Genomic DNA, 26,764 nt, shown 5'->3' with positions numbered 1-26,764 from the left:
CTCTGCAGGGCAGGGCACGTGGGGAGACATTCTCTCAAGGGATCCAGAGTTCTCTATTTTCTGGCTTTTATATGCTGAGGATTCTTTTCCTCTGAGTCTAATGGACGCTTAGGGCAGGGAAGAAATAAAGAAAAACAGAATGATAGGGGAACCTTGCTGCAAAGCTGCCAACAGAAGACCAGTAAGGTAAGACACCGCTCAGCATGTGTGCAGATCATAATTTAAAGGAGACGCTGAGGGTTGAGGTTCTGTCTAAAGAAAGAAGGTGAAATTGTACGTACCAGAAGATACTTAATAATGAAATGGATTAGCTCAAAATAGCTTTTACTGATCTACACTTTTTTTAAATGAGCAGATGACCACCTGTGAGCGAGGCTTTGCTAGACATAACTTAAGAACCTCACTGAAACACCAGTGCATACTCAGAGAAGGACCGCTAAGCTGGTCAAGCCTCTGAAAAACTGAGAGAAGTGGGCCATAGTATAGATACAGGGGCAAAAGTGTTTTGCATAGTTCCAGGATACACCCAGAGGATGGACATTTCAGGGATAGAGATTTCAGTTCATTATAAGGAAGAATTTCCTAATAGAACTAAGAAGGAATGGAGCGTCTTAGGAAACAATGCTGGAAGGAGTTTTAGAGAGTAGGTCCCATCTCCCTCATATTGCAAGAAACTAAAATATCCTTAACAAAGGTCATCTGACTTGTCCTTAAGTATTACACTTGGGACTCCACTATGCTTTTATGACGTAATGGACAAAATATAGTCTCAGAAGGTACAGAAGTCTAGAACCAAGTAGATACTATACATGTTCATTGAATAGGGCTGAGAATCACATTTTATAACTCCATCCTTTTCTGCACATGGCTGATAATTTGTAGATAAGAAAAAAAAAAACAGTAGTAAGGAAAAGTTTCACTGAAGAAATTTTTTCTCTTCTCCTGTAGGGAACAAAATGTGTGAAAAGAGTGGGCAAGCTCACTAACCCAGCAACTAAAAATGACCATCAATCTGGAACTGGTCTTAGAGAAGACAAAACAGAGTATATAAGTGTAGTAAACTTCTTTCAGTGAGAAAAGGGTTGAACTGGTTTATTTTAAAATTTTAGATGTTTTAAAAAACATGGTTTGTTGACCATTATAGAATATGCATTCTCTGTGCAGGTGCATTCTGTGGTCCTAATAATCAAATGGTTGAAAGCCTCCCACTTAGGAGTTACCTGCTTTCCAGTGGTACATTACTGCCAAGGACCCAGCTGTCCTGCAGCTGGACGGACTCGGGTGTGGTTTGCAGCTCGGCGGGCAAAGCAGCCGGCGGGGCCGGACTCTGGTTCCTTCTATTGGTCAGGGAGTTTCTGTTGAGAGAAGTGATGGATGGATGATGCTGTGCAGAGTGCTGCTTGTGGGAAGGTGGCAAAGGCTGCAGGGTGGACTGGCCTTGATTGTTTGCAGGTTGCTCTGAAAGAAAAAAAAAAGAAAACTCATTATATACACGTATGTGTATATACCTATCTGTATATACTACCAATTTCTTGGGAATCCACTGCAGAGGAATTAGAATTAAAAACTGCATATAAATCTATACTCTAATAAATTTGCATATTATTCTATTAAGCGGGTGTTCAGTGACATTCTCTAAGAGCAAGTTTACCCTTGATACACAAAGTTCTAATTAATATACAACAGATGGCAAAATTGCTTTTGGTTTTAATTTGTTTCAGATTTTTTTTTTCATCTGGTTTTATTAACACCTACAGAAAACAGCATCTGACAGCTCCCCTAATGTGCCTTTAGATTTCAGCTTTTTTTAACAAACCAACCCTGAAATTAAATGGGTAATTTCAGTAGAACACAAAGGTTTTCGAAATGCATATAATCCCTATAATTATTTAATGGAGTTTTTTTAAGCTTTATTTAACTGCAATAAATTATTACAAGCTAGTTGCTAAACAGCAGTAGACTACTCTAGTTTAGCGCATTTCAAATAAGGCAGATCTGCACTATGATCTACTAATAGATGCTAAGTATTCTTTAGCAGAAGGTCACTCTGTGAAGCAGATGTTGTTTCATGGATACTTAACAGACTGAATCACATCTGATTACAACGTCAGAAGACTCATATACTTAATGACCGTTACATCCATTAGAACACACACAGAACAGATTTTCCAATTTCACAGTATGCAGTATAACTACATTTTGGAGTAAGTCATAGGTGACCAGAGAGACGCATGCCCCTATGTCAGTGGTACAAGTATTTTGTTTTAAATCAGAGTCATAAAGAATCCAGCAACTTCAAAATATCAACATGACTCTGTGTTGTAACTACTGAAAAATTCCCTAAAGCTAACAAGTCATAAGTTAAAATTTACAAATTAATGTAACATCTGAGACCTATTTTTCAATCTCATTACCTCACTTTGGACATGCTAGAATTTACGAAGACTACGTTTTACCAAACAGATAGATGACTCCTTAATTTAATGCTAAACTTATTATGGTTTCACACACATAAGATGTCAATTTTTGTCTAAATGCAGTTCAAAATGCAATATAATTTTAAAGTGATGTATTAAATCATGCTATTAATATAAATGCATGTATTAAAGGAGAATAGGAAACACAGGGACTATCTTTCATTTACAATGTGAACTGTAGTAGTGATTGTTGAGCCAAATAACATAGTAATTCTGGCTGCATGAAATGAATACAGAGTATATAATTGTTTGAATGTATATTATCAAACCTCTTTACAGGGTACAATGATAAAAATAACTCCTCCCATAGTATATATAACATCAGTAATTATGGCATGTTTCTAATGGTCTCTAATAATCCATATCATATAATTTAACAACTAATAATTTCTCACTCTTAAAATTAGATAATACCTAAACATATAAAAATATTGCTACTTCCTTGCAGCTTCTGGTATAGAAAACTTCAAGAATAGAGGCCCTCTATTCTTTAACAGAACAAGACTCTATTCTTTAATAGAAAACCTCTGTTCTTGAAGTTCCCCATACTAGAAACTACAGAAATCCTCCTTGGTTCAATGATTCAGTGTTCATGAAAAATTATGAATGTCTAAATCTCAGTTAGATTGAAATAGGCTTTTGAGGAAATGGCAGGGTTAAAATAGCACATATAGAAGTAGTTGTGTTAGAAAAAAAGAAACTAACAGTTTAAAATTCACAAAAGATTTATTATTCAGGTATCATATAATTAATTAGTATTGTCTTCTGAGCATCTGTGCATATGATTAGAAAGAATCTCTATGGATGTCTTTAAGGGACATTGTAAGAAGCCACTTATGGCTTAATAGAGCAAGTTGCAGTTATGTGAGCCTAGACTACATTAGTATCAATGGAATGGAAACAAAGAGAGAAAAGGGAGAAATAATTCAAAGGAAAAAGTAACAAGACTATACCTAAAAAGAAGTAGAGCGATGGGGTCAGATGAGCCCATGTTTTTAAGGTTGGCACCATGAATGAATAGGATTACACTTTACATATGTTATGTAGAAGAAATTATATATTAGATACTATACAATGTAGAGGCAAGAGCAGGATATTAGAAATCAGAATACCAAATTTAAGTCTTGACTCTGTCAGGCATGATGAGAGTGAGCCTCAGTTTTCTCCCGTGTAATGTAAGAAATAGCACTGCCCCATCTAGGTCTTGGTGCAAGTCTGTGGATTCAGTGAAATCCACTCACTCATTCGTTCATTCATGCACTTAGCCATTCATCCCACACTTAGCATATCCCTAGAACACAGAATCTAGATAAGTCAACAACAGGCAAAAGCACTGTGTAAACGGTAAAATAAAGCATTATGGACGTGAAGATTTTTATGGAAAGTTAAATGATTTTAAGATCCATTATCATCACATTTCGATTGAATTTAAAATTCTTATTCTTAAATCAAAACATAACCTATGGGAAAACCTTCCATTAAGGATTCAAAAATGTGCTGCTGTGGCTTTCCCTAGATTCACTCTTTCATTTTGCAAGTATTTACGGAGGGCTCATAATGTACAAGACACCACACGGAGATTCATGCTCTTTCCAGTGGTCTACACAGGCTAGCGCGGCAGTGTGCTCTGCCTGCTGGAACCTCTTTTGATTTGACGACACAATCAGGGGACCTACCAAGAAAACAAATTTAGAGGATGAAAGCTAGGTTCAATCTAAAATTTGATGAAACAGAAAAAGTGTAGAGTCGGAGTGAGACAGTGTGGGTGGTCAGAAATTTAAATTCTGCAGCAGACCACAAACAGAAGCAAAATTCTGTCAGGGTCAATGCTAGTTCTAGAGATTTGGGCTCACAGGACATACGGAGTAGCTGGAGTATCTATGTATCTCTGCCAACTTATTCAAGATAGGATAAGTATTAAAGGATAACAAGATAACAAAGTTAAATGCTGCCAGAAACAAAGCTAGAATAAAAGAAAAATAAAATTTGGAAAGATAAGATAAAGCCAGATTTAAGGTTAGTAGACAAAATGCCTCCTGGATAGTTCTATACATTTTTAAAGATGGTTACAAATCTGGCTCTAAATAATCTAGTTGCCAGCACAGAGGGAAACATGATCAGCTGTATGATTTGGAGTATCTTTAAGATCAAAATGTTTGCTTATGAAAACATAATTATTACTGGCACTGAGAATAGAGAGAAAATTCTCTTTTTAAGTCTTCACAGGAAGAACTGAATATCCAGAGAAATTTTTATGAACAACGTTCAAAATTGAAACAAGGCAAAAGAGAACAGTGCCTAGACTTGGACATGACAAAAGTGTTTAAGAATCTAATACAGGTGGGCACATCTACGCAAGAACAACCAGAACAGCAACTGTAGTCATTACTTTAATCCATTGACACAAGCTTTGTATAGACTTGAAAAAAAGTTTCGAATATAATGACTTTGGGTTACAGACAGGACAGTCAGACCTCACATAGTCACCAGGTTTAAAAAACACTCCTGCAACATAGCTCAGAACATGTCATTTTACTTCTGGAAAACTCCAAATGGCTTCCTAGTACCTATTAAACATAAAATAAACTCTAAAGGTAAATGTTATATTTGGTCACAGGTAGCCCAAAATATCCCTTTGCAAACTCTCCCTCATGTACCCTCTTCATATATTCCTTGTTCTAGCAAAGCTCGTTGTACCCACTCCACTATACATCCCACACCTTTACACTTAAGCACAGCAGTTTCTATCTGGAAAGATATTTTCCTCCATCTTTTGATATCCAAATCCTACTTACTTGAAGCTCTAACAAAGATAACACTACTTCTGTTTTCTTCAGGTAAAAATCATTTATCTCTTCTCTGAGTCTTCTTAGGGTATTTTTATCTGTTCTCTTTTCATGGCTCTATTCACTTTTCCCTGGGTAATGCAGTTAATTTTGTAGGTCTCAGGTCGACGGCTAAACTCTGAGTGGGCAGGATCCACCCCTAATTCACCTCTGAGCTCCTCTGGGCTGCACAAGGATGGACACTCAATAAATACTTGTTTCGTGAATGACTACTTGTGAAGAGTTCAGTGGGAGAGAGTGACAATGGTAAAAAGGGGAGCCCACCCACATTGCCTCTCATATAAGGGAATTGGAAAACATGTTTTATTTTCTCAATTAAATTCTCAGATCCTGAAAGGCAGGACTCTAACTTTAATTTCTTTGGACTTTTTGGTAACGTCACTAAGTGCTATACTCCAAGGACTCCTAACAATGTGCTGATTGATTGATGACCTTTATGCAATAATAGCACCTTGAGGGGTCATCTCATTCAGGCCGGGTGCCATGTCACTCACCCTGAAGATTGGTTTTTAGGAGTATTTCTTTGGACTGTAGCAAATGTTCTCATATTTAAAATCTACCTTTTAAGATGTGCACATAATGAAAAGATTATATAAAACATATAAGAACATATTAAATATAAACATATAAGACATGAAATAATATATAAAATATATTGTTATAAATCATATTTTACCAAACACAGTATGTTTTCCTTGTATTTTAAAGCTTACAATTACAAATGCTCCTAATTTGATATTCTGGAAATGGTATAGGCTATGTTTTCAAAAATTTTCTTCTCTACCTTTCTTTAACATAACATTCTTGGCACCATGCTTATTAGAAATTATGTATTACATCAAACCAGTGCCTTTTCTCAGTTTACTTTCTTTCTGCCTGCCTTTCTTTTTCCAAGGTCCTACTGTTTATACAACTTTAATGAAAGCCTAATGGTTGTTCATTTTTATTTAATATGCTCAATGAAATTTATAGTGGTGGGATTTTTCTGGTTTTTTTTTTTTTTGTTTTGTTTTGTTTTTTAGAGACAGAGTCTTGCTCTGTTGTCCAGTTTGGAATGCAGTGGTGCGACCATAGCTCACTGCATCCTTCAACTCCTGGGCTCATGCGATCCTCCTGCCTCAGTCTCCTGAGTGGCTGGGACTATAGGTTTGTGCCATCATGCCTAGATAACTTTTTAATTTTTTATAGAGACGGAGTCTCGCTATGTTGCCCACACTGGTCTCTAACTCCGGGCTCAAGTGATCTTCCTGCCTTGGCTTCCCAAAGTGACGGGATTACAGGTGTGAGCCACCAAGACAGGCCAATAACAGGTATTTTTAAAAATTCACAGTATATTAATCATAGAGATTAGATAGAAAAGAATGGTCATTTTGTTCCTCCCTTTGCCATCAAAGAGCTTAGCTCTTCAACAGCATCGTTTAAGGCTGTTCCATGTTAAAGCTATTAGCATGGGTTAATAACTTGAATCACGGTATACACTGAATAAGCTGTGCTAATATTAGACCGGAAAGAGCTAGAAACCACAGAAGCTACTGGATATAAGGTAGCCTGCAGTTTAAGCAACTTCATATCCCCAATTCCAGGCAAACGTAAGGCCTATCATGGAGCTCTGCATGGGGAAGAACAGAAACGGCTGACGACTTTTTCTGGGTAGCAACTCTGCGATTACAAATCAGCAATGTGAATGGTACCATAGTGACAAATGACAATAAATATGGGATATTTGTTTTTCATGGGATATTGTCTTGAGTAAGTTACTTAATCTCTCTGAGCTTCACCTATTTTATAGTGCTTATTTTAAGGATCTAAAAGACACAGTGCCTGACATAAAGTAAGTGCTAATTGATAACTGTTACTAAGGGTAGGGAAGAAACAACTCCTTTCAGGGCAGAACATCATGAGGAAAAGCGAAATAAGTCAAAAGCCTTGACAGCAACTAATACCACCGTCCCTAGAAGTAAGAACACACAATCAGACGTGTCTGAAGAGGAAAAGTTTTTGCCTAACAGGTGAGATGATTACGATCAGAAATGTCATAGGAATAAACAACAAACTGACCCCTTGCCAGTTCCCACACAAAAAGGAATTTGATATCACAGCCATGAAGTTAGGCTGAGTCACTTTCTCCCAGCTAGTTATGGCCACAGAATCATGTCAAAAACCAAAAAAACATGTATCTGGGCTTATCTGCCGGTTTGAATTTTTTTTCTTTTTTTTTAATTAAAAGCCACTGCTGGCAGCTCCCAGACTGCTGTGTGCAATTCAGCTCCAGCTCTGTCTCTGGTTTACAGCCTTGGGCTGTGGTCTTTGGGGAGCAGAGTGGAAATGGACTTTCAAACAGAAAAGCTGGAGAGAAAATAATACCTGCTGGGAGATAAAAATATCTTTGTGCCAGCATACGTCTGCATTTGTATGTGTGTGCTCTGTTCATGTGGGAGGAAGTAAAAGGTGAGAGTGAGATGAGAGGGGAGGAGGAGAATGGGCCGGGGCTTGCTTGGCCAGGCGTCACAGTTGGAAAGAGTGTCCCCGAGGCCACTCCAGCTGCTCTGTCCCACCCACTCCCTCACTGGTCTCTCCTGCTCCTCCTTCCCGGGATCGGGGCTGCAGCCTGGCTGCAAATGTCCCCAGGGAAGAAACACCCTAATTTGGAGGGGAGATAGACACTAAGGGCTGATAGCTGTGCTGCTTTAGAATAATTGCAGTTTGAATAAAGTCCCCTATCAAAAGACAAATAGAGGGATGGAGGGAAGGAGAAAGGAGGATGGAGGGATGGAAGGAAGGACTGAGAGGAAAAAAGGAGGGGGAGGGAGGGAGAGAGGAGAGAGAGAGAGATTATGAAAGAATAGAAACATTTTTAATTTTATAAAACTCCTGGAGAACGCTGAGAAGCACGGCTACACCAAACATCTACTGAGCATTCATCTGCACGCGGCTTCCGGACTCTTGGATACTAATCACAGCAAGTTGAATAAACAAATAAGCTCTGGTTTGGGCCCTCTAAGAGTTTACAGTATGAAATACAGACCATGCTGAACTACACAAACATTTCAAAGGAGCCAAGCACATTTATTAGTAGTTAGCAAAAGGTGGGATTAAAGCCTTTGTTTCTGTATCCTAAAAGTTATTCATTTTCAGTTTACTTCCCGGCTAGAGATCTTCACCTTCTCTCATAAGTTTTCTGCAAAACTGACCTCTTTCTTAAAACAGATCACAAAACAAATCATATAAAACTTTTTGTTTTGTATATTTGATTACCACATTAATTTAACTATCATGATCAGGGCTTCAAGTTGATCTTCCACATGTACAAGAATCAAATCATAGTTAGCTTTTGATTTTGACAATCCCAATTTAATTCTGGGTTTAGCTTAATCTTTTGTTTCATTATCAACTAACTCTGCAGCCTCACAGAAATCACTTTCCCTTGATTTTCCAAAGGTAAATTTAGGTAACAATGCTTCCCTCATCTGGCTACATTTCAGGAGTTATTAGGACTCCTGGTAGTATGATACATTCAAAGGTATTATACATTCAAAATTTTTATGACATTGAAAACAGTACATTGCAAACAAAATGCCTCTTTTGCCCAGAAAATCTCATATACATTGTAGACATTTAGTAGTCATTACTTCCCTCTGACAAAAAAAAAAAAAATAAAAAAAATAAAAAATAAAAAATAAAATTAAGTAGCAAGAATTTTCCTTACAAATGGGGAAAATTTGAGTTAAGGAAGTATGTGTTTCTAGTCATACCACAAACTCAGTGCAGCTCCTCTTAAAGCAAAATAGTTAGATATTCAGGGTGTTTTCTTCTCCTTTCCTTTTCCACCCCCTTACCAATACTATATTAATAAGATAAGCACCTAAAAGGGAAGATTGGAAACTGGAAGAGAAAGACCTCACTTTACTTAGAAAGTCACTTTCACATAAACCTTTTCCTCTAGTTCATTATTTTATCTAGGATCTCACACAAGCCCAGTATTTGAAAGTGAGTTGTCTGTTTAAATGCCTCTGTGAGCCCTTGGTTAAAGTACACCACTGTGTAAAAATTTTCACCTCCACAAATTATCTGTCAGACAGCTGCCTGCAAATCAAATGAAAATTAAAATATGAGTTTTAAAAAATCTACCTTGAGCTAAAGTCTACAGACAAAACAAACACCAGGAATTTACCTCCCTCAAAATTTCAGATAGTATAACCATCAGATATAAGTATGTTTATAATGTTTAAGAACTTAAAAGAAATTTAAAACATAAGAATTAAACACTATGAAAAAAAGAAGAGGCAGTTTGAAAAAAGGAGAATATCCATAAATAGGAAAAAGACAGCATTGACATTAAAATCTCATTGGATCATCTAAACAGTATATTAGACACAAGTATAAAGAGTACCATTAAATTGGAAAACAAATCTGGGAAAATCATTTAGCATCAGAAAGATGAAGAGTTGCTTACATATGAATGAGTAGTTCAAAGACAAAAACAGAATGAGATATATATCCAGTAAGAGTTCCAGAAGGCAATAGAACTTTCTTTCGAGCTAAACAGCTTTGTCTTAAGTTCCTAATACCATGCCTATGGCTGTTAAGTTATATAGAACATGTATGTATTCATCTCTTTCTCATTTTGTATGAATTGTCTCTGCTATTATCTTTTTGTTATTGGATAGCAGAATTTTTGGTTACGTTTTATTTAAAAGGCAACTTCTCTTGAATGGCAATAACTTCTCTTTAAAGAAATCATTCTGGCTTCTATGGTTGCTACATAAATGTGTGCAGTTAATCTAAATTTCAAGCATCCTAAAATATTTCAGTAGGTAGAAACAAGTATAAATGGCTATCTTTTGCCCGTTAAAGTAGTTCATCTTGTCAACACTACTAATGCCACAGACACATCTGTTATACAATTCTTAGCTTGATCATTTCTAACAGAAACATACATAAAACATATCTATTATACATGCACAGAAAACTGGATAACAATACCTTTAAAATGTCTCAGTGTATGTTTCAGGATACTCTTCTACCCATCTAAAATTATTTACCCGAGAGAATAGGCAAAAAAGGAAGAAGCTGCCCCAATCTTGACAATAAAGAATTGTTGAAATAAATCAATAAATACTTTTCTTTCTTCTCCCCTTATTGACTAAGGAGAATTTGAGTTTAGTGCAATTAAATTTTACCATACTGACTTTAAATGGAGCATATGATAAGATATAAATAAAACACGTATTTGTAATATGGATAAGGACTGGCTGGAAGGCAAGTAAAGCTATATTACTGTGACAAGTGGCTTATAAAGAATAAGAAAAGCAAATCACATATTTCAAACAATGCAGAATTTGCTATGCTTTTCAGATGATATATTCTTTATCACAAAGAAAATGTCTGATATAGAAGAAAGAGTATTAAAAAAGGAAACCAGAAACACAAGGTTGAGTATTAGCTCTAACTGAACATAACTACGTGTAAATCAATTAACTTCTGAGCTTTAGTTTTCTCCTCTAAAAAAATGGGGAGAGAGTAGGATAGAGGTCATACGATAAAGTTTAAAATATTTCAGTTTTAAAATTCTCTTTATTTTAGGTAATACATAATAAAATCTTGAAATGTATTGGCTTATGTTATGAATATTGTTATGAATATTAAAAATTTAAGATAATTAAAAACACTATAATATTAAGTTATACATATAAAACCTTTATGGGATAGATAGTTAAAAAAATCACTTTACTTCAAATGTAAATATTATGAAAATTCTACCATATTAACTCATGTCATTAAATACCTCACCATATTATCTTATGTTATAAATGTTAAAAATAATACTTTTATTTTTAAACTAAATTCCTCCATATTATCTTACGTTATAATTATTAACATCTTAAGGTACATATATGTAAAAATCGCTTTATATCAAATTTGAATTTCTTTCAGATTTCAGTGTTAGGACTTGTAAATCAAATTTTAAAAAGAACTATGTAAAAAGCCAGGATGCATCTTTTAAGCTTAAAAAAACCTGACCTGTTTTATAAAAGATATGATGACTTATAATACATTTTAAAAATTAGTTAATAATTTTAGAAAAAAGATTGCCTACTTTGAGCCTTTTTCTGATTTTTATTTCTTATATATTTTAGAACTATAGGAGAAATCAATCAGAGAATACATAGAAAGTTCCCACAACCCTGCTGATCTTGTTTCTCAAAACATATTAACTTTGCCATCGTTATTTTTTCTTAGCATATTATTGGATATCATATCTGTTATCTGCAGTTTATTGAGTCTACATTATCTTTTAATGTTTTACATGGAAACTGAATCAAATCTTCTTTTAAGTTTCCTTCCAATTATATTATGACCTCTCATTACAGATATGTTTTATCACAAATTTTTTTTTTTTTTTGAGACAGAGTCTCACTCTTTTGCCCGGGCTAGAGTGCCGTGGCATCAGCCTAGCTCACAGCAACCTCAAACTCCTGGGCTGAAGCGATCCTACTGCCTCAGCCTCCCAAGTAGCTGGGACTACAGGCGCGCTCCATCATGCCTAGCTAATTTTTTCTATATATATTTTTAGCTGTCCAGCTAATTTCTTTCTGTTTTTTTAGTAGAGACGGGGTCTCGTTCTTGCTCAGGCTGGTCTCAAACTCCTGAGCTCAAATGATCCACCCGCCTCGGCCTCCCAGAGTGCTAGGATTACAGGTGTGAGCCATCGTGCCTGGCCACAAATATTAAATATTACATACATGCAATCAGTGGAACCCATTGTATCCTTTCCATTTTTGGCATGTGCAATGAGAGTGATCTATAAGTGGAAACCATGCAATGATGTTCTTTGATTAAAAGGGAAATGAAGTCATAGTTTAAACTGACACATACATGCCTATTTGCTGGATTTCCTTCTCTGTTATTAAAAATTTGGCGATAATTTTTTTGGGGGTGTATATAACACTAAAAGCCTTTTTCCAATATATATTCTTCTGCTGCTTTCATGACTGAGCACCTATGAAAGGCAAAATGGTACAGTGAAAAGAATGTTCAATATGAGAGATATTATGAAGACCAATATCAAAATAAGATCATGTATATGACAATGCTCTAGAAACTGCAAGCAGTACAGAAATGTAAGGTCCTGTTATGGTTTGGGAGATTCATGATCTGCATTTTCTAAGGCTTTGTTGTGCCTTTTAACATAGTAGTAAGCATGATTTGTCGAGTCTGGACCCCTGTTCTTTCTTTAGGATGCCCATTGCCACTAGAAACCTTCCTCTCAACGTAGAGGTTCAAAAAGAAGAAGGTGACTAAGATATTTTTTCACAGTCCTTCTGATCTTTTATTTCATGAGTCTATAAATAGTTTATTGCCAGTTTATTAAAATTTTCCATATAAGAGGTAAATGAGCACTGGATTTACAGTAGACAGAGTATAGAAGACGTGGTATGTTAGTTTGCTCAAGCTTCCATAACAAAATATCATAGATTGGGTGGCTTGAAGAGAATGTTATTTTCTTACAGTTCTGGAGGCTAGATGACCCAGATCAAGGTCTGGCAGGGTCAGTTTCTGGTGATGGGTCTCTTCCCAGCTTGTAGATGCCTGCCTTCTTGCTGTGTTCTCACATGGTTGGGAGGGGAGGGCACAGCCCTAAAGAGCAAGCTCTATGATGTCTCTTTCTAAGAGGATGCTAATCTTACAGGATCAGGGATACACCTTTATGACTTCATTTAACCGTAATTACTTCCTTAGAGGTCCCATCTCCAAATATAGTCACATGAAGCATTAGACCTTGAACATACAAATTTAGGGGGATACAAGCATTCAGTCCATAATACCTGGCTTTCAAGCTCCCTGTCCGAAACTTAGTAACTATGTAAATCGATTTCCAATTCTAAATTCTCTGGTTCCTCACCTGTAAAATGGGGGTAATAATTACTCCCATACAGAATTGCTGTGAGATGAAAATTAAGAGATAATGTATATTAAAGTATTTTTATAAACTGTGAGGTGCTATTTCTGTGTAAGGTCTTAATTTCCAGGCTTTTCCAATTTATTCAAATAAAATAACAAAAGTTTTTTACCATTTTTTTCTTAGACAAAAGAGGATTTTATGTGTTAGTACACTCTTAAGATAAAATAATTTCTTTCTATGGGGTGGTTTTTAAAAATATTCTATTTTCATTTCCAAATTTATAAAGGCAAATACATACACATAATTATATTTCAAAAATATCTCTTAATATCATTTAATTAGAATGTTCACTTAAGATAATATATCACTGGCATAAAAGATGGAAAGAATGTACATTATTATAGAAATAATTCCCTGCATATGCAGGGTGTGCTGTCTAAAATTTGCTTCAACTCTGTATATTGAACTCACTCTTTTAAATACCAAATTTGTATTCTTTGCACTTAAAGCAACACACTAGGAAATGATGCTTCCATCTAAACATGTAAAAATGTAAAGATGAATGAAGCAACTTTATGTTTTATGGCATTTACTTCGAAAATCTGATTAAGATAGATGTCTTTAGCTCATAATTCTTCAATGTCACGTTGTCATAGTTCCCATCAGCAAGATGTTTTAAAGGCTTTCGATTAATATTGCATGCCAGAACTGAAATTACATCCTTTGTCGTTTAGTTCTTAATGGTGCAAGTGATATCTATCAAGTAGTGTTTTATGAAGCGTGTGTGATTTTTATTGCAGGCTGTTTTCACAAATCTTTTTCAGGTTTCAGAAAGACTGCTTAGGGTTTACAATAAATAAGCTTTTCTTTTAAAAATCATGATGATTCTTAAAACTGAAGTGAAACTTGTATTAATTAAAATGTATTTATCAATTAAAAATCATCTATTTGAATCTGCTGCATTCCCATTTGCATAGTCTTGAAAATATTTGCTTTAACCCAAATATTTTAGTAAATCACACTATTATAATATATGTAAAGTAAGTGCCAAATATACATAGCTCACAAAGCCTTCATCAGCAGCATGTACATTACCTGCCTAGTAAGGAAAATATATCTGGATATAGTATATACTAACAATTGAATGATGATTGGGTTTATGCTACAAAAGCATATGTTTCATTTTTTAAAATACAATTAAATTTTAAGAAGGATCTAGTGTTCTAACATTAATTTCAAAAATTCTAAAAATCAAACACTTCAAATCCAAGTCATTTTCATATATTAAAGATCCAGAATCATAATAGAATCTTATATATAAATTAGGGAGATATAAGTGAAAAAAAGACTATTCTTACATATTTTTTTTTGTTTTGTTTTTTTACTTAGAACATAAACCGACATATTTAGGTACTGGCTGTATCACTAATAAATTCTACTCTTGTAGTCCTGGCTCCTTTTATTAGGGGGAAAGATTATGATTTCTAAGGTCTTTTTTCCCAGTTAAAAAAAATTCCCTAATTCTATAGTGCTTTAGAAAAAATACACACAGAAAGTTTAAAGCTTTGGTTGCTTACTAAGTTTCATATGCTGTCATGCTTTATCAGTCTCCATTTTACAAAATATAAATCTAGTCTAGATAAAACAACTGATCAAAAACATACTGGACAATGGCAAAAGGCTTATTCTGGGATGTGTCTCCCTTGGGCCTTATCTCCATAGTTGATGCAAGATAAAGCTGGCTACAGCTACAGCTCTCCTGAGTTAGCTGTGGTCTTTAGGGATCTCACAGACATGTGGTTTTTGCCAACTATATGTCTGTCATAAAGGAGAATAAAAATATTAACATTAAGATCAACATTCTTATCCAGCTTTGCCCTGCACATTTATCTTGTTTGGATAATTGCACATTTAAAATTAGAGGCTACTTATCTGGTTCTAGACATTAGGGAATAATACACACAGAAAAGTTTCTTCTAATTCTAATTCCCCATGGCAACTCACTGCAATTCTCATAAGGAAGAGCTTGTCTTTCCTTCAATGTTTACTTGAATTTTTTTTCTGCCGTATGTGGTTCACTGAAGGAATGGCAATAGTTCACTTTAAAAACATTCTCTCCATTAGCTAGAATCGATTTTTTTAAAGCATTCCAACATGTCCGTATCCAGTCTAAAACAATTCCTTTAACCCCTGATATTCAAAAATACTATAGGCTTAACGGACAATCCATCCTCTTTACTTAAAAAAAAAAAAAAAAGGATTTAATATTTTTCCTCTATTTTATTTTTGTCGTTGTTGTTGGCTGCTATAAGTAAATTTATTACCCAGTAACTCCAAAAGGAATTACTAAAGATCTAGATTCGATGCAACTATGTAAATCCTAAGTGTAAAAAGCTGCGGTAAGGGGAGTCTACAAAGGAAATTAATACTCATTAAAACGTATTAAGCTCATTATGCTATATGCTCAACATGCATTATTTTATTTAATCTCACAGCCACTTTAAACTGTAGATACTTATCCCTGTTTCACAAGTGGGAAAAAAGTATAGAGAAATTAAGAAATCTGGCAGTGGTCACAGAGTATGACTCCAAAGCTGTCCATCTAATTTATACAGGAATAATTATTTCTGTCAGTTTTGTTGTCAAAAAGAAAATGAGGAGGAAATGCTAGCTTTAAGATAGTACTGCAGAAATTCACTTTTATATGGCAGGAATGCCGGCTTCATTTTGAGTGTGGGGTCAGAGCGCTATCTGGTAAAGGTCAGTGTGGGGCCCCAAGCAGCAGTGATAACCGAAGCATTCTTCTATTACCGGGAAACCAAACTGCACTGCATTTTAAATAGGGGAACACAGATGAAAAAATAATCTGGATGTTGTTTTCTAGTTTTATAAAGAGTTCAACACTTCTTAGTATGTGTGCAGTCTTTTGTCTCATTTTTTAATTTTCTAAAGACAGTACATGTGTTTCTCATGCTAAGGAACAAAAATATAATACATTAAGAAGATCTCTAAAAGTAATGATTTAAAAAAAGAACAAGACCCTAGATATCATTCCTTTTCTTCTTGTCCTTATGATACATCTTGGAGTTGGCAGGTTATTTTATAAACTCTCAATGGTTGCTAATGTAAGCACAAGATATTTTCTTAACATTCTTAAGGGATTATTAGAGTTATCAAATCAAACAGTACTACAAAGCACAGTCCCATAGGCTCATCTTTGATAATCACCGCGATTTACTGACAAATATTTGAGACAGCATTATTAAAAGTTAATGGCCTTCAGCTTATAAAGAACTGTTAACTACTCTTTAACTCCTTACTTTGATAATATACAGTATGCCATGTTTATATTTTTGTGTGGTCACCAAAATAAAGTCACACAATTTTACAGGTTATATTCAAAACAAAATATCTGCTCCCTTTCTGATTTTTTACTTAACTGTTATGTCAGAACCTGGGTAAATTTTTTAACCTTATGCATGTTATAAAAATAAAATAGATTAAAAGTACAATTTATACTAACATGTTTAATAATCTGCTTTTTGCATGTCAATACAATGAGAAGGTACACACCTTAAATATATAATTTGACTTAAAATAGTCACCAAAATCAAGTGACAGATGCAATTAAATGATTATTTGAGCAAGATAGAAAATGTTGTAACGAAGAATACCAATTAACTTTCAAACAATGAATATTGTGAAATCCCAAGCTATACACATTTCCACACCAATAAAAATGAAAAGCGACCTCAGAAACATGCTTTAAATTCGAAAATGTACCACACATAATTAGCAATCAAAGCTTGAATCATCAGGCTTAGCAGTAAATATTTTGCCCTGGCGCTGAGTGAAAACAGATAAGTTCATAAAAGGGGCTGTGATGTCTGCCATGCCTCCATTCATGCTTGTTGCTCACAAAGACTAGCATAATGAAAACACTTTCTGATTTCAAGGCGAGTCGGAAATATGAAGATTTATAACGTGGCAGATCTAATGGAGCTGTCAAAAAGGGAAGTTACACTCACAATGAAATGGTCACATCATGATCTAGTTTTCATTATAATTGGGAAAAAAAATTCTTTGTGAAGAACCCTGCAAATGTTTTGGGTAAAAGAGACTCGCGATTAAAGAGGAAGGGAAAGAAAAAAACAGAGCTGTGAAGGGGTATTTCTTCAAAGAATTACAGCTGAGGTCCGAGACAATGTAGTGCACAAGGAGATAGTGAATTTAGTAAAGTATCTTCCTTTAAGTGCATTATTCCCCTTTCATTTGGAATACAGAAAAGAGTCAGAGGAAGACAAAAGACAAGGAGAGAACCAAACTTCCAAAATAGCATTACACTACATTATTAATAGTGTCACACAAAGAGAAATGACAGCTCTCAAAAGAGTACTTTTGTCTCCACTTACTTTAATTAAACTCCCTAGGCTATAAAGTAAATTCAAACCTCTTTCTTAACCATAAAGAAAATCCAGATGGATTAAGATTTGATTTCTGTCCTCTATTGGTCCTCAAGCTTACTTATATGCTATTTAAAACAATAGAAACAGCAGCAAAAAGAAACCGCAACATCCTGCAATTTTCTCAAAAGAACCAAGATTCCATCCTGTGCTCCTCTGCCTTCTAATAGATAAGTTAGTTCCCCATGTGTCCCTCCCTCTGTGGCAGGCACCAATCCTCATTTAAATTTGAAATGAGAATTCTAACAAAATTATACTAGTATGAATGTTTCAATGAGCTTTCCTTATACCAGAGTACCATAACAACCTTGTTTTAAAATAAACTACTGTGAGTTTTAAAGTTCAGTGCAAAGTATGATCCCTGAAAATTAACCTAGATAGCATATTTGGAGGAAAAAAGAGAAGTTTTCAAACATGCGGACACAATTTTAGAAATCCATTATAGCCAATGTCATTATTCTTATTCTAAAAAAAAAAAATCTTAAAGGAAAATGTATTTCTTGTCTTCTCTCGGTGCATTGTCAAATCTGTCCAAAATAAAATTTATCATCCTCCTTTTATACTCTGCCCAACCCAATCTCCTCCTTCTCAACGATATCACTTTTCCATTGAAATCACCGTTTGCTACTCGAAAGTTTGGTGACATTGTGACTCTTACTCTTTGATGCTTTATATCTAATCAACATGTTTGTTAGTTTATTCAGAATGTTCTTTGTTATGTTCCTTCCTCTGTATTCCCATTACATTACCCCATCTAGACCCTTATTATCCCTCCCTCCCATTTATTAAATAAAAATCACTGTTTGTGAACTAGATATGAGCCCTGTGAAAAACTGTATACTGACATCTCTGCCTACTGACTCTCTCTGCTCCCATCTATCCTGCACTCAACTAACATTTCATTTGCATAACTTCATTGACTGTCTTTAACCAATAATGGTACACTGTCGCCAGGCCAGGAGTCCACATTTTATTTACCAGTAATGTTTAAGTACTATGGATACAGAAGGCGGCAGGTCGACTGGCCTAAAGGAACTTATGCCTTAATTGGGGACTTACACACCTGAAAGAGCCAGCACAGAAATCTCTGGCAGGCTCAAAATAACATTCAAACCATAGGAGGAAGGTAAGGAAACATTTGCTTTGTGCTGAGACTGGTTTGGAAGGCTTAAAGTGAAGGCTGACATTTAAGTAAACTTTGAAGGAGAAGCAAAGAGTTTGCAAAGTCAAAGCAGTGATTATAAGGAAGACTGGATGTCATTAGTGACGCTGGTTTGGAAAGCAACTTACAAAGTTCTGGATAGGTGAAGTGGGGCCAACTGATAACTTAAAACTCCAAGTGGAAGAATTGTACTTGATTTGGTAAGACACACAGAGGTTCCTTGAAAAGGATGTATTATGAAAAAAAGAAGTCAGAGGAAGATTAACCTGAGAGCTCTTCTAGGGTACAAGGACCACGTGACAGCAATTAGGCTGTGAAGTGATGACATCCTCCTTAAGCATGTGAGCTGAGTAGACTCATTGGTAATGGTTCATTCATTCATTCCACAAATATTTACTGAACACCTACCACACCTAACCAACATATGAGGGATACGTTAGTTAAAAACAAACAAATATAAAAATTTCTGCCCTTATACAGCTTACATTGTAGCATGTGAAGGGGAGGAATAAGGGAAACATCACACTCTAAACATAAATAAATAACATAGAACGTAATATTGACAAAGCAGGCTAGGGGCTTAGGACTACTAGGGAAGGGATCAAAATTTTAAATTGGGTCATCAGAGTAGCACTTATTGAGAACATTACTTTTAAGCAAAGACTTGAAAATAAGAATGGAGACCCTCATAAGGAGGGAAGACAATAAATTAGCTTTTAGATATTGACAAATCATTATCAATAGAGTTAAAAATGTTTACATGTTACGATATTTTTGTGAGCTATCTCAGCATTCTGAGTATTTGAGGGATCATAAAGATAGCTGAAACTGGATAAGTGCTATTATCCATGTGCATGATAACCGTAGATATTAATGTTAATAAAAACATATTCCCCAAATTTATATATTTTATTCCAAATTTACTGAATTTCTGTTGTTAATATAGTAGATCCACTTGATTGTTGATGACTCCATTGCTATTTCTGAAATTAACCATTCCCGTTTTCTATGTAACCTACTGGATGGTTAGAAATTCACTTTAGAGGTCGGTTGTGCTGGCTCATGCCTGTTATCAGGTCATGGAAGGAGGATCGCTTGAGGCCAGCAGTTCATTGAAGACAAGACTGAGCAAGAGCGAGCTCCTAAGATCCTGTCTCTACAAATATTAATAATAGAAAAATTAGCCGGGCATGGTGGCATGTGCCTGTAGTCCCAGCTACTCTGGAGGCTGAGGCAGGAGGATCGCTTGAGCCCAGGAGTTTGAGGTTGCAGTGAGCTACAATGACACCCTGCACTCTACCCAGGGCAACAGATCGAAAAAAAAAAAACAAACAAAAGAAAGAAAAAGAAATTCTTTTTAGACATTTTTTCCTTCAATATAGCAATAGTACAGAAGGGGGTCTTTAATTAAAACCTTAGCATCTTTAGAAATGCCTCTTGAGCTGGTGTTCAATTCAATTCCAAGGAGTAGGACAATTATCTCCTTCATTTACGCATTCATGCATTCATTCACTTATTAATTTATACAACATATATACACTGAATACCTGCAGTATTTCAGTTACTTTCCAGGCACTAGTAATTCAAATATGAGCCAAACATACACTTTCCTGCCCTGTTAGAGCTCTCCCTGGGTCTGATTTCAGAATTTTTTTTCTTACTATACTATGCTGCCTGCCTTCCCACTCTTGAGTATACAAACATACAAAGAGATGAATGTTCTGAAAGATTTACAGAAGGCTTATCTGATAAGATATTACTTGTGCTGCAATGAAGAATGTGTATTTCAGGCGGAGGAGGCTCAGGACAACTGGCAAAGAGGCAAAGGCATGAGATTGAGCAGGAGCAGAGTGAAGCCTTGGCTCAGTCTGGCTACAGAGCACAGAGGGTGCAGGTGACGCTGGGACAGGGCGGATGAGGTAGGACAGGAAGCTGGGAGGACAAGCAGATTGAAATTTTCATGGGCCTCACCTTGTTCCACTTCAGCTTTCACTATTTACAAAAGGGAGCCGGTTTTAAGCAAATGACCTACTGAATAAATATAAAAATCTCCTATAGTGGATTTTCTTGACATTGTCTAAACATAAGTGTACTCTTGTTTAAAGTTGAATTCTGTGTAAGATAATGCTTTATCATACCCTGAAAATGAGAATAATCAAATACAACCAAAACTCTTGTAAAGGATGTTTAACTGTGGAACAGAATGAATAAAAATGAGGTAAAGCACAGAAAATGACTATTTCAACTTAGAACCTTACTCTTTGACTGATTACTATTCATGTTTAGGGCTGAGAACCTTAAGGATAAAAATTTCATGTTATTTCTTCCTTTAATACAGTGCTCTGTCTAAAATGAATTTCTTACTTTCCTAAGACATATAACTTTAACTTATTTTGATTTTCCAAAATAGAGAAGCAGGATACCATAGCAGTGCTTTCTAGAATATTTAAAATAAACAAAAGTGTTATTCTTTATGCATAAATACTGATGCAAGTGAAGACAATTATGAGGACAGAAAATAAGCTGCAAATTACAGCATTATAAATATATAATTAGCCTTTGTTACCATTTTTTCCTTGAAAAAATGATGAATATTAAAAGTAGCAGTTGAATATTAAAAGCTTGTGTCTCCTTTTGAACCAGAGGTCTGCAGACTCTCTGCTGACACCTGTTTTTGTAAATACAGTTTCATAAGAACACAGCCACATCCATTCGTGTGCTGACAGCTTTCATGCTACAAGTTAAAGGATTTGAGTAGTTTCCACCTCATGACCCGAGAAAAGCCTAAAATATTTACTATCTGGCCCTTTAAGAAAAAGTTTGCCAACCAGTTTTTTTTCTTCAACTGAAAAATTTTTGGAGGGAATTGTAGATTCACATCTCAATTTTAAGTTTTAAGAAATAATACAAAGAGATCCCTGTACTTTTTAGTAGTTTCTCCCAATGATAACACCTTGCAAAATATCAGAATGATGACATAACAATCCACTGATTTTATTCACATTTCCCCGGTTTTACTTAACTTGTATTCCTCGTGTGTGTGTGTGTGTGTGTGTGTGTGTGTACATGTGTGCTATATAATTTTACATGTCTATGCTGACCAGTTTAAACAAAACTTGTTAATCACTTTCTCAATGATAAGAGGCTTTTTCTTATCCTTTGTTTAGAAGCCAAAAATTTGTATAAAACCAAAAATTGTAAAGTTGGTATTAGCTTCAAGTTCAGCAAACGTTGGGGAGATAACCTAGAGAGAACGAGCCAGATTTAAGGCTTATCTGTAAAAGTCATTTATGTATAAAAGGAAACATATGGCTCTAGGTCTGAGTAGAATAAAATGCAATTTTGTGAGCAAAATAAATCATCTGTAATTTCATGGTAAAGATTTTTTTTTTGAAATAAATGTTATTGAGAGGCTTACCTTCTTACTACCAAATCTTGGGGGTGTGGGGGCGGGGGGAGGGTTTACAGGGCAGTGGCAGGGTAGGGGAAGAGAAAAAGGAACAAAAATGTAACCGATGTTAGGTCTACTAAAAGGTGATTTGCCATTTAAAATTAAAGCTTTATCTGTATGTATCACTGGAAATTACTATTGGAAAGGCAAAGATAATATATTTTAATGTATTTGAGTTAATATATATATATAGATAGCACCTATGAATGGCTCAATGAAATGCTTTAACATTTTAAATAATTCTTGATACAGTGGCTCAGGAGAATTCATTTGCTTAAGATGCTTCCTTCATTTCTAAAGCAAGAAACTAATAAAGGTGAAGTTTCATAAATACAATTTCGTAGAGATGGCAATAAATAAATGCATGAAGTAATGCATACCAAATGACAACAATCCACAAGTAAGCCCTTCCTATGAGTATCCTTTCTGGAAGAAAGTGGAGAATATATTAATGAATAAATAAATAATAAATAATAAAGCCATGGTAAATTGCAATTCTGATAAGAGTAGAAATCCACATGCTATGGGAATCAATTTGACATGACTAGTCATTTTAAGGATTGAAAAGAGGCAAATGAAAGAAGATAAATTTCTAGCTTCTTATAACCAAACTAAATTGTCAAGGTTGTTGTAATAAAAAATGATAGGACTTTGGATGAATTATGAGAAAACATTTTAAGCCATGAATGGAGGTGGTGGCATGTTCAAGAACTAAGTCTTTTTTGAATTAAAATCCTTTTCTGTGTTTGAAATGAAATGGAAAATACTTTAGCTAAAAGCCTTTAAGAATTTGTTTTCGTTTTTTGTATTTCATTGTAGTTAATCTATTTATTTGTATTCCTGAAAAACAAAATATATAATTTCTCCTCTAAAAACGTAGCAATAAATGACAAATGTGAAAAGAATTTCTGCATAAGTATAATCATTTTTATAACATGTGAAATATGAATCTCAGTATTTTTCCTCAATAAATAAAACATGGTAACATTTGGGAATAACTGGAAGTAAACTATAAATGTTCTTTTTAATAGTGAATCACATAAAAATTCAATTCTGATATAAAGCTTCAATACTCCCTTTCCTGTATTTATTTCTCCGGTACCCATCTTCAAATCCTTTAGAAAGTATTCAGAAATTTTAAGTGATATACTGCTCTGAAGTCATAAATATTTGTGGCATTAGTTCAATGTGGGAAACTAGGCTAAACTACAAATATACCAAATTTTCAACATTTCTTATTATATTCTTGTTTTTATAAATAGTTGTTTCTGATGGTGTCACACAGAATTTCATCACTATAACAGTGTGATGCTCTCCTAAAAATATGATTGAAGGATTTGATTCTTGTGTCAAAAAAGCTTATTTAATGTTAATCTGAGGAGTGTACTTGAAAACTTGTGAAAACAATTTATAGAAACTCCTTCAAAATTAATATTTTAAATTGATTTGATAAATTTATGTTGTCAATATCAGAAATATATTTATTTCATAAAAGTAGATACATTCAAGTTATTGGTTATATTTCAACAAGTGTCATTATTCAAATAAGTCCTACTCAAACCCCAAATGATGCTGAGAGACAAAAACTAAGCAACGTCTGTGGAGTCTGGAGGATTTGAGTTTGAATTTCTGAGTCTCATTTTCCTAATGTAGAAAATGTAGATTAACAGCTAGTACTTCTGGAGTATAAAGGAGAATGAAATTCATTAAAATAATATCTGGCATAAATTATAATTGATATAAATGATTAATAAATGAAAGGTTTTTTTTTTTTTTATTACTGTTTGACCTAAGAAGAACCTGCAAAGCCAAGCCCTAGAACAGAGATGGAATATAAGCAGCTCTCATAACTTCCCCTCCCATTCCCTCACTGCCGCCCCCACCCTAAGTATGACCTTAACAGATATCACTAATCTCTATGGCGCTCTTGGCTCCTAACAAGGTCCAAATATTACTCAAAACCCTAAAGCAGGCAGCTACCAACAATGAAGTTGGGTTGCTAAGTGAATTCAAGCCTGTTCATCAAATCTAGGAGCAACTATTTCAACTGCTTTTTAAAGCCAGTAAAAGAAGTTTCTTTAACCTGAATGCCTCTAATTTTATTTTTTAATTTATTTTTATTATGTACTTAATAGAAGGGGTTCATATATCAGTTTGGTAGAATTTAGGAGGAATCACAGGTCACTAAAAATGGTATACCGATCTGCACAAATGAGTAGGTTTTTCAACATGGAGTATGACATTAAGATCAACTCTATTGTGAAACTGTTCAAGGATACTGCATTTCTGAAGGTACTACCAATTAAATGTAGACTATGCCATAGATTAGCATGAACGTGCTTTAATAAGTGACTTAGTACACTAAAGTATTATATTGCTATTTTTGGCATTTAAATATGTTCTTCCAAATTGATGGCTACTTACATGCAGTTGAAAAGACCAATGTGATAGGTAAGCAATTGTCTTTACAACAATGTTCTTATTTTAATAGTAATCTTTGGTTTGTGGCTGTTTATAAAATATGCTGTTGTATACAAATCTGCCACTCACTCAAAAGTCAGTCCTAATTGCTATGTGCCAGAATAGTCTTTGGTTTTTGTTTCATAGCACTTTGTAATTACGTCACATTGTTTGAAATTTTGCACTCTTGTTCGTTAATTATATATATTGGGGGAAAATATACATTCTTAAAATGCTCACATCAATGGTTTCTTATATAATTACTTTTTAGTAGAAATTTCTGTTGTCTGAAACATAGATCATATTACCAAAATGTATCATCAGGACAATCTACAAACCAACTAACTAGACAAGAATTCTTCCTATGCTTCAAATTTTAAGAGAAGAAAATACAAAGAAAACAAAGTATACTTTAAAAAAAATATTTTAAGAACATGAATAAGGCATGTCCTTATGATCACACGATTGATCTCCGCAGCCTGTGCCTCATTTACACTTCTAAGACAGTGAGAACAATAGCTATTTGTTGTGTTTAGGCACTGTCCTTTACTCATATTTGTTTGGAGCTGTTTGTTTGAGAGGTACAGATTTTGTAATCTTATACTTAGTTAAGAATCATCCCCTCAAACTGAATCTTGCCATTTCTGTTTGCTGTGTGCCAGGACAGCCTGGCAGTTCTTACAGCAAACTCTAACTCGGGCACATGGCATTTTCACGATGGGTCTCAGGATATGCACACACAATCACTACCTATAGAACCCAAACTACTGTTTTGCATTGGCCCTTTCCAAGTTTTAAAATCGATTACCACCACCACTGATGTGGATCTGAGTCCTCGTTCTACCTACTTTGTAGGTGACCGATCTTTGACAGAGCTAAATATCCTGAGTCCTAATGTCTTACATATACGCAGACGTTAAAATGATTTCATTTGTGACAAGTGCTTGGGACTCAATACGTGGTATTATTTTCTTTCTTCCTATCCCTGGCAAATCTGCTTCTTCTTTCCTTTGTTTTCTCTAACGGGGTACATGGCATCCCCTCCCAATCAATATTGTCCAAGTTCGAAAACTTAGAGCAATCTTTGATGGGTCCTGCTCCATAACCCTTGCCCTGCCAAATGTGATCACTCACCTAGACCAGTCAATTCTGTCCTGAGACATCTCTTGACTGTTCCTGCTCCTCTTTATCCCTACTGCCACCTTCCCAGTCCAGGAATGCATTTTCCTTTGCCGGCATTATGGCAATAGCTTATCTCTATGACTCAAGCCCAGCACTGTCCAAAAGAAATATATTGTGAGCCATACATGTAATTTTAAATTTATTAGTAGCCAAGTTAAAGAAAATAGTTAGGTGTAGTTAATTTTAATAATATATTCAATTTAAGCCAATGTATCCTATCTGCACTTTCTCTTTACCTAGTAAAATTTGACTTATTCTTCAAGGTACAGTTCAAACCTCACTTTTTCTAAAAAGGCTTAGAGAAAAACACGAATATCCTAGACTCCAATTGTCTGACTTCCTAACTAGCAGCTATCACATTTATTCGCCCATAATCACAAAATCATGTTGACTGGTTCCGGTGGCATAGTCATAACTGTCTGCTTCAGCTGGGTCCTCACTTCTGCTCATTAATACTTTAGTTTTCTCTTGTTGACTTCATGTCACATTTCTTATAAAGTAGCTGCTCTCAGCTTTTTCTAAGCCTCCCATCTAATCACTCACGTATCAAGCTCAGGAAATGATTTTGGTATCCTACTTTTCTAAGAAGAGTTGAACCGTTAACATTTGAGTTATCCCATTTTTCTTCCTGTTTATCTCAGAATTTCACAATGTATGCTTATAGATCTTCAAAGTTCGGTTTGACAAATTTGACAATTGTGTACAGCTGTCTAACAACCATCCAAAACAAGGTATCAAACATTTCCTTCACCCAGAAAGTTCCCTCATGTCCATTTCCAGACAATTCTCTTCCTCCTCCCTGCTATACCAGGCAACGACT

General features: G+C 34.9%; 1 protein-coding gene across 8 annotated transcripts in view; it reads right to left on the bottom strand.

Annotated features, from left to right (window-relative positions):
- Positions 1 to 26,764, bottom strand: part of TENM3 (teneurin transmembrane protein 3) — a 427,807-nt gene that overhangs the window by 178,868 nt on the left and 222,175 nt on the right. For all 8 annotated transcript variants that reach the window (XM_069493436.1, XM_069493435.1, XM_069493438.1 and 5 more), the window contains one exon: positions 1,221 to 1,458. In XM_069493436.1, the coding sequence (XP_069349537.1) occupies positions 1,221 to 1,458 (238 nt within the window). The remainder of the gene's footprint in view (positions 1 to 1,220; positions 1,459 to 26,764) is intronic.

Source organism: Eulemur rufifrons, chromosome 18 (assembly GCF_041146395.1).
Source record: "Eulemur rufifrons isolate Redbay chromosome 18, OSU_ERuf_1, whole genome shotgun sequence".
In the NCBI taxonomy this organism is placed as follows: Eukaryota; Metazoa; Chordata; class Mammalia; order Primates; family Lemuridae; genus Eulemur; species Eulemur rufifrons.
This window is presented reverse-complemented; position numbering and strand designations above follow the sequence as displayed.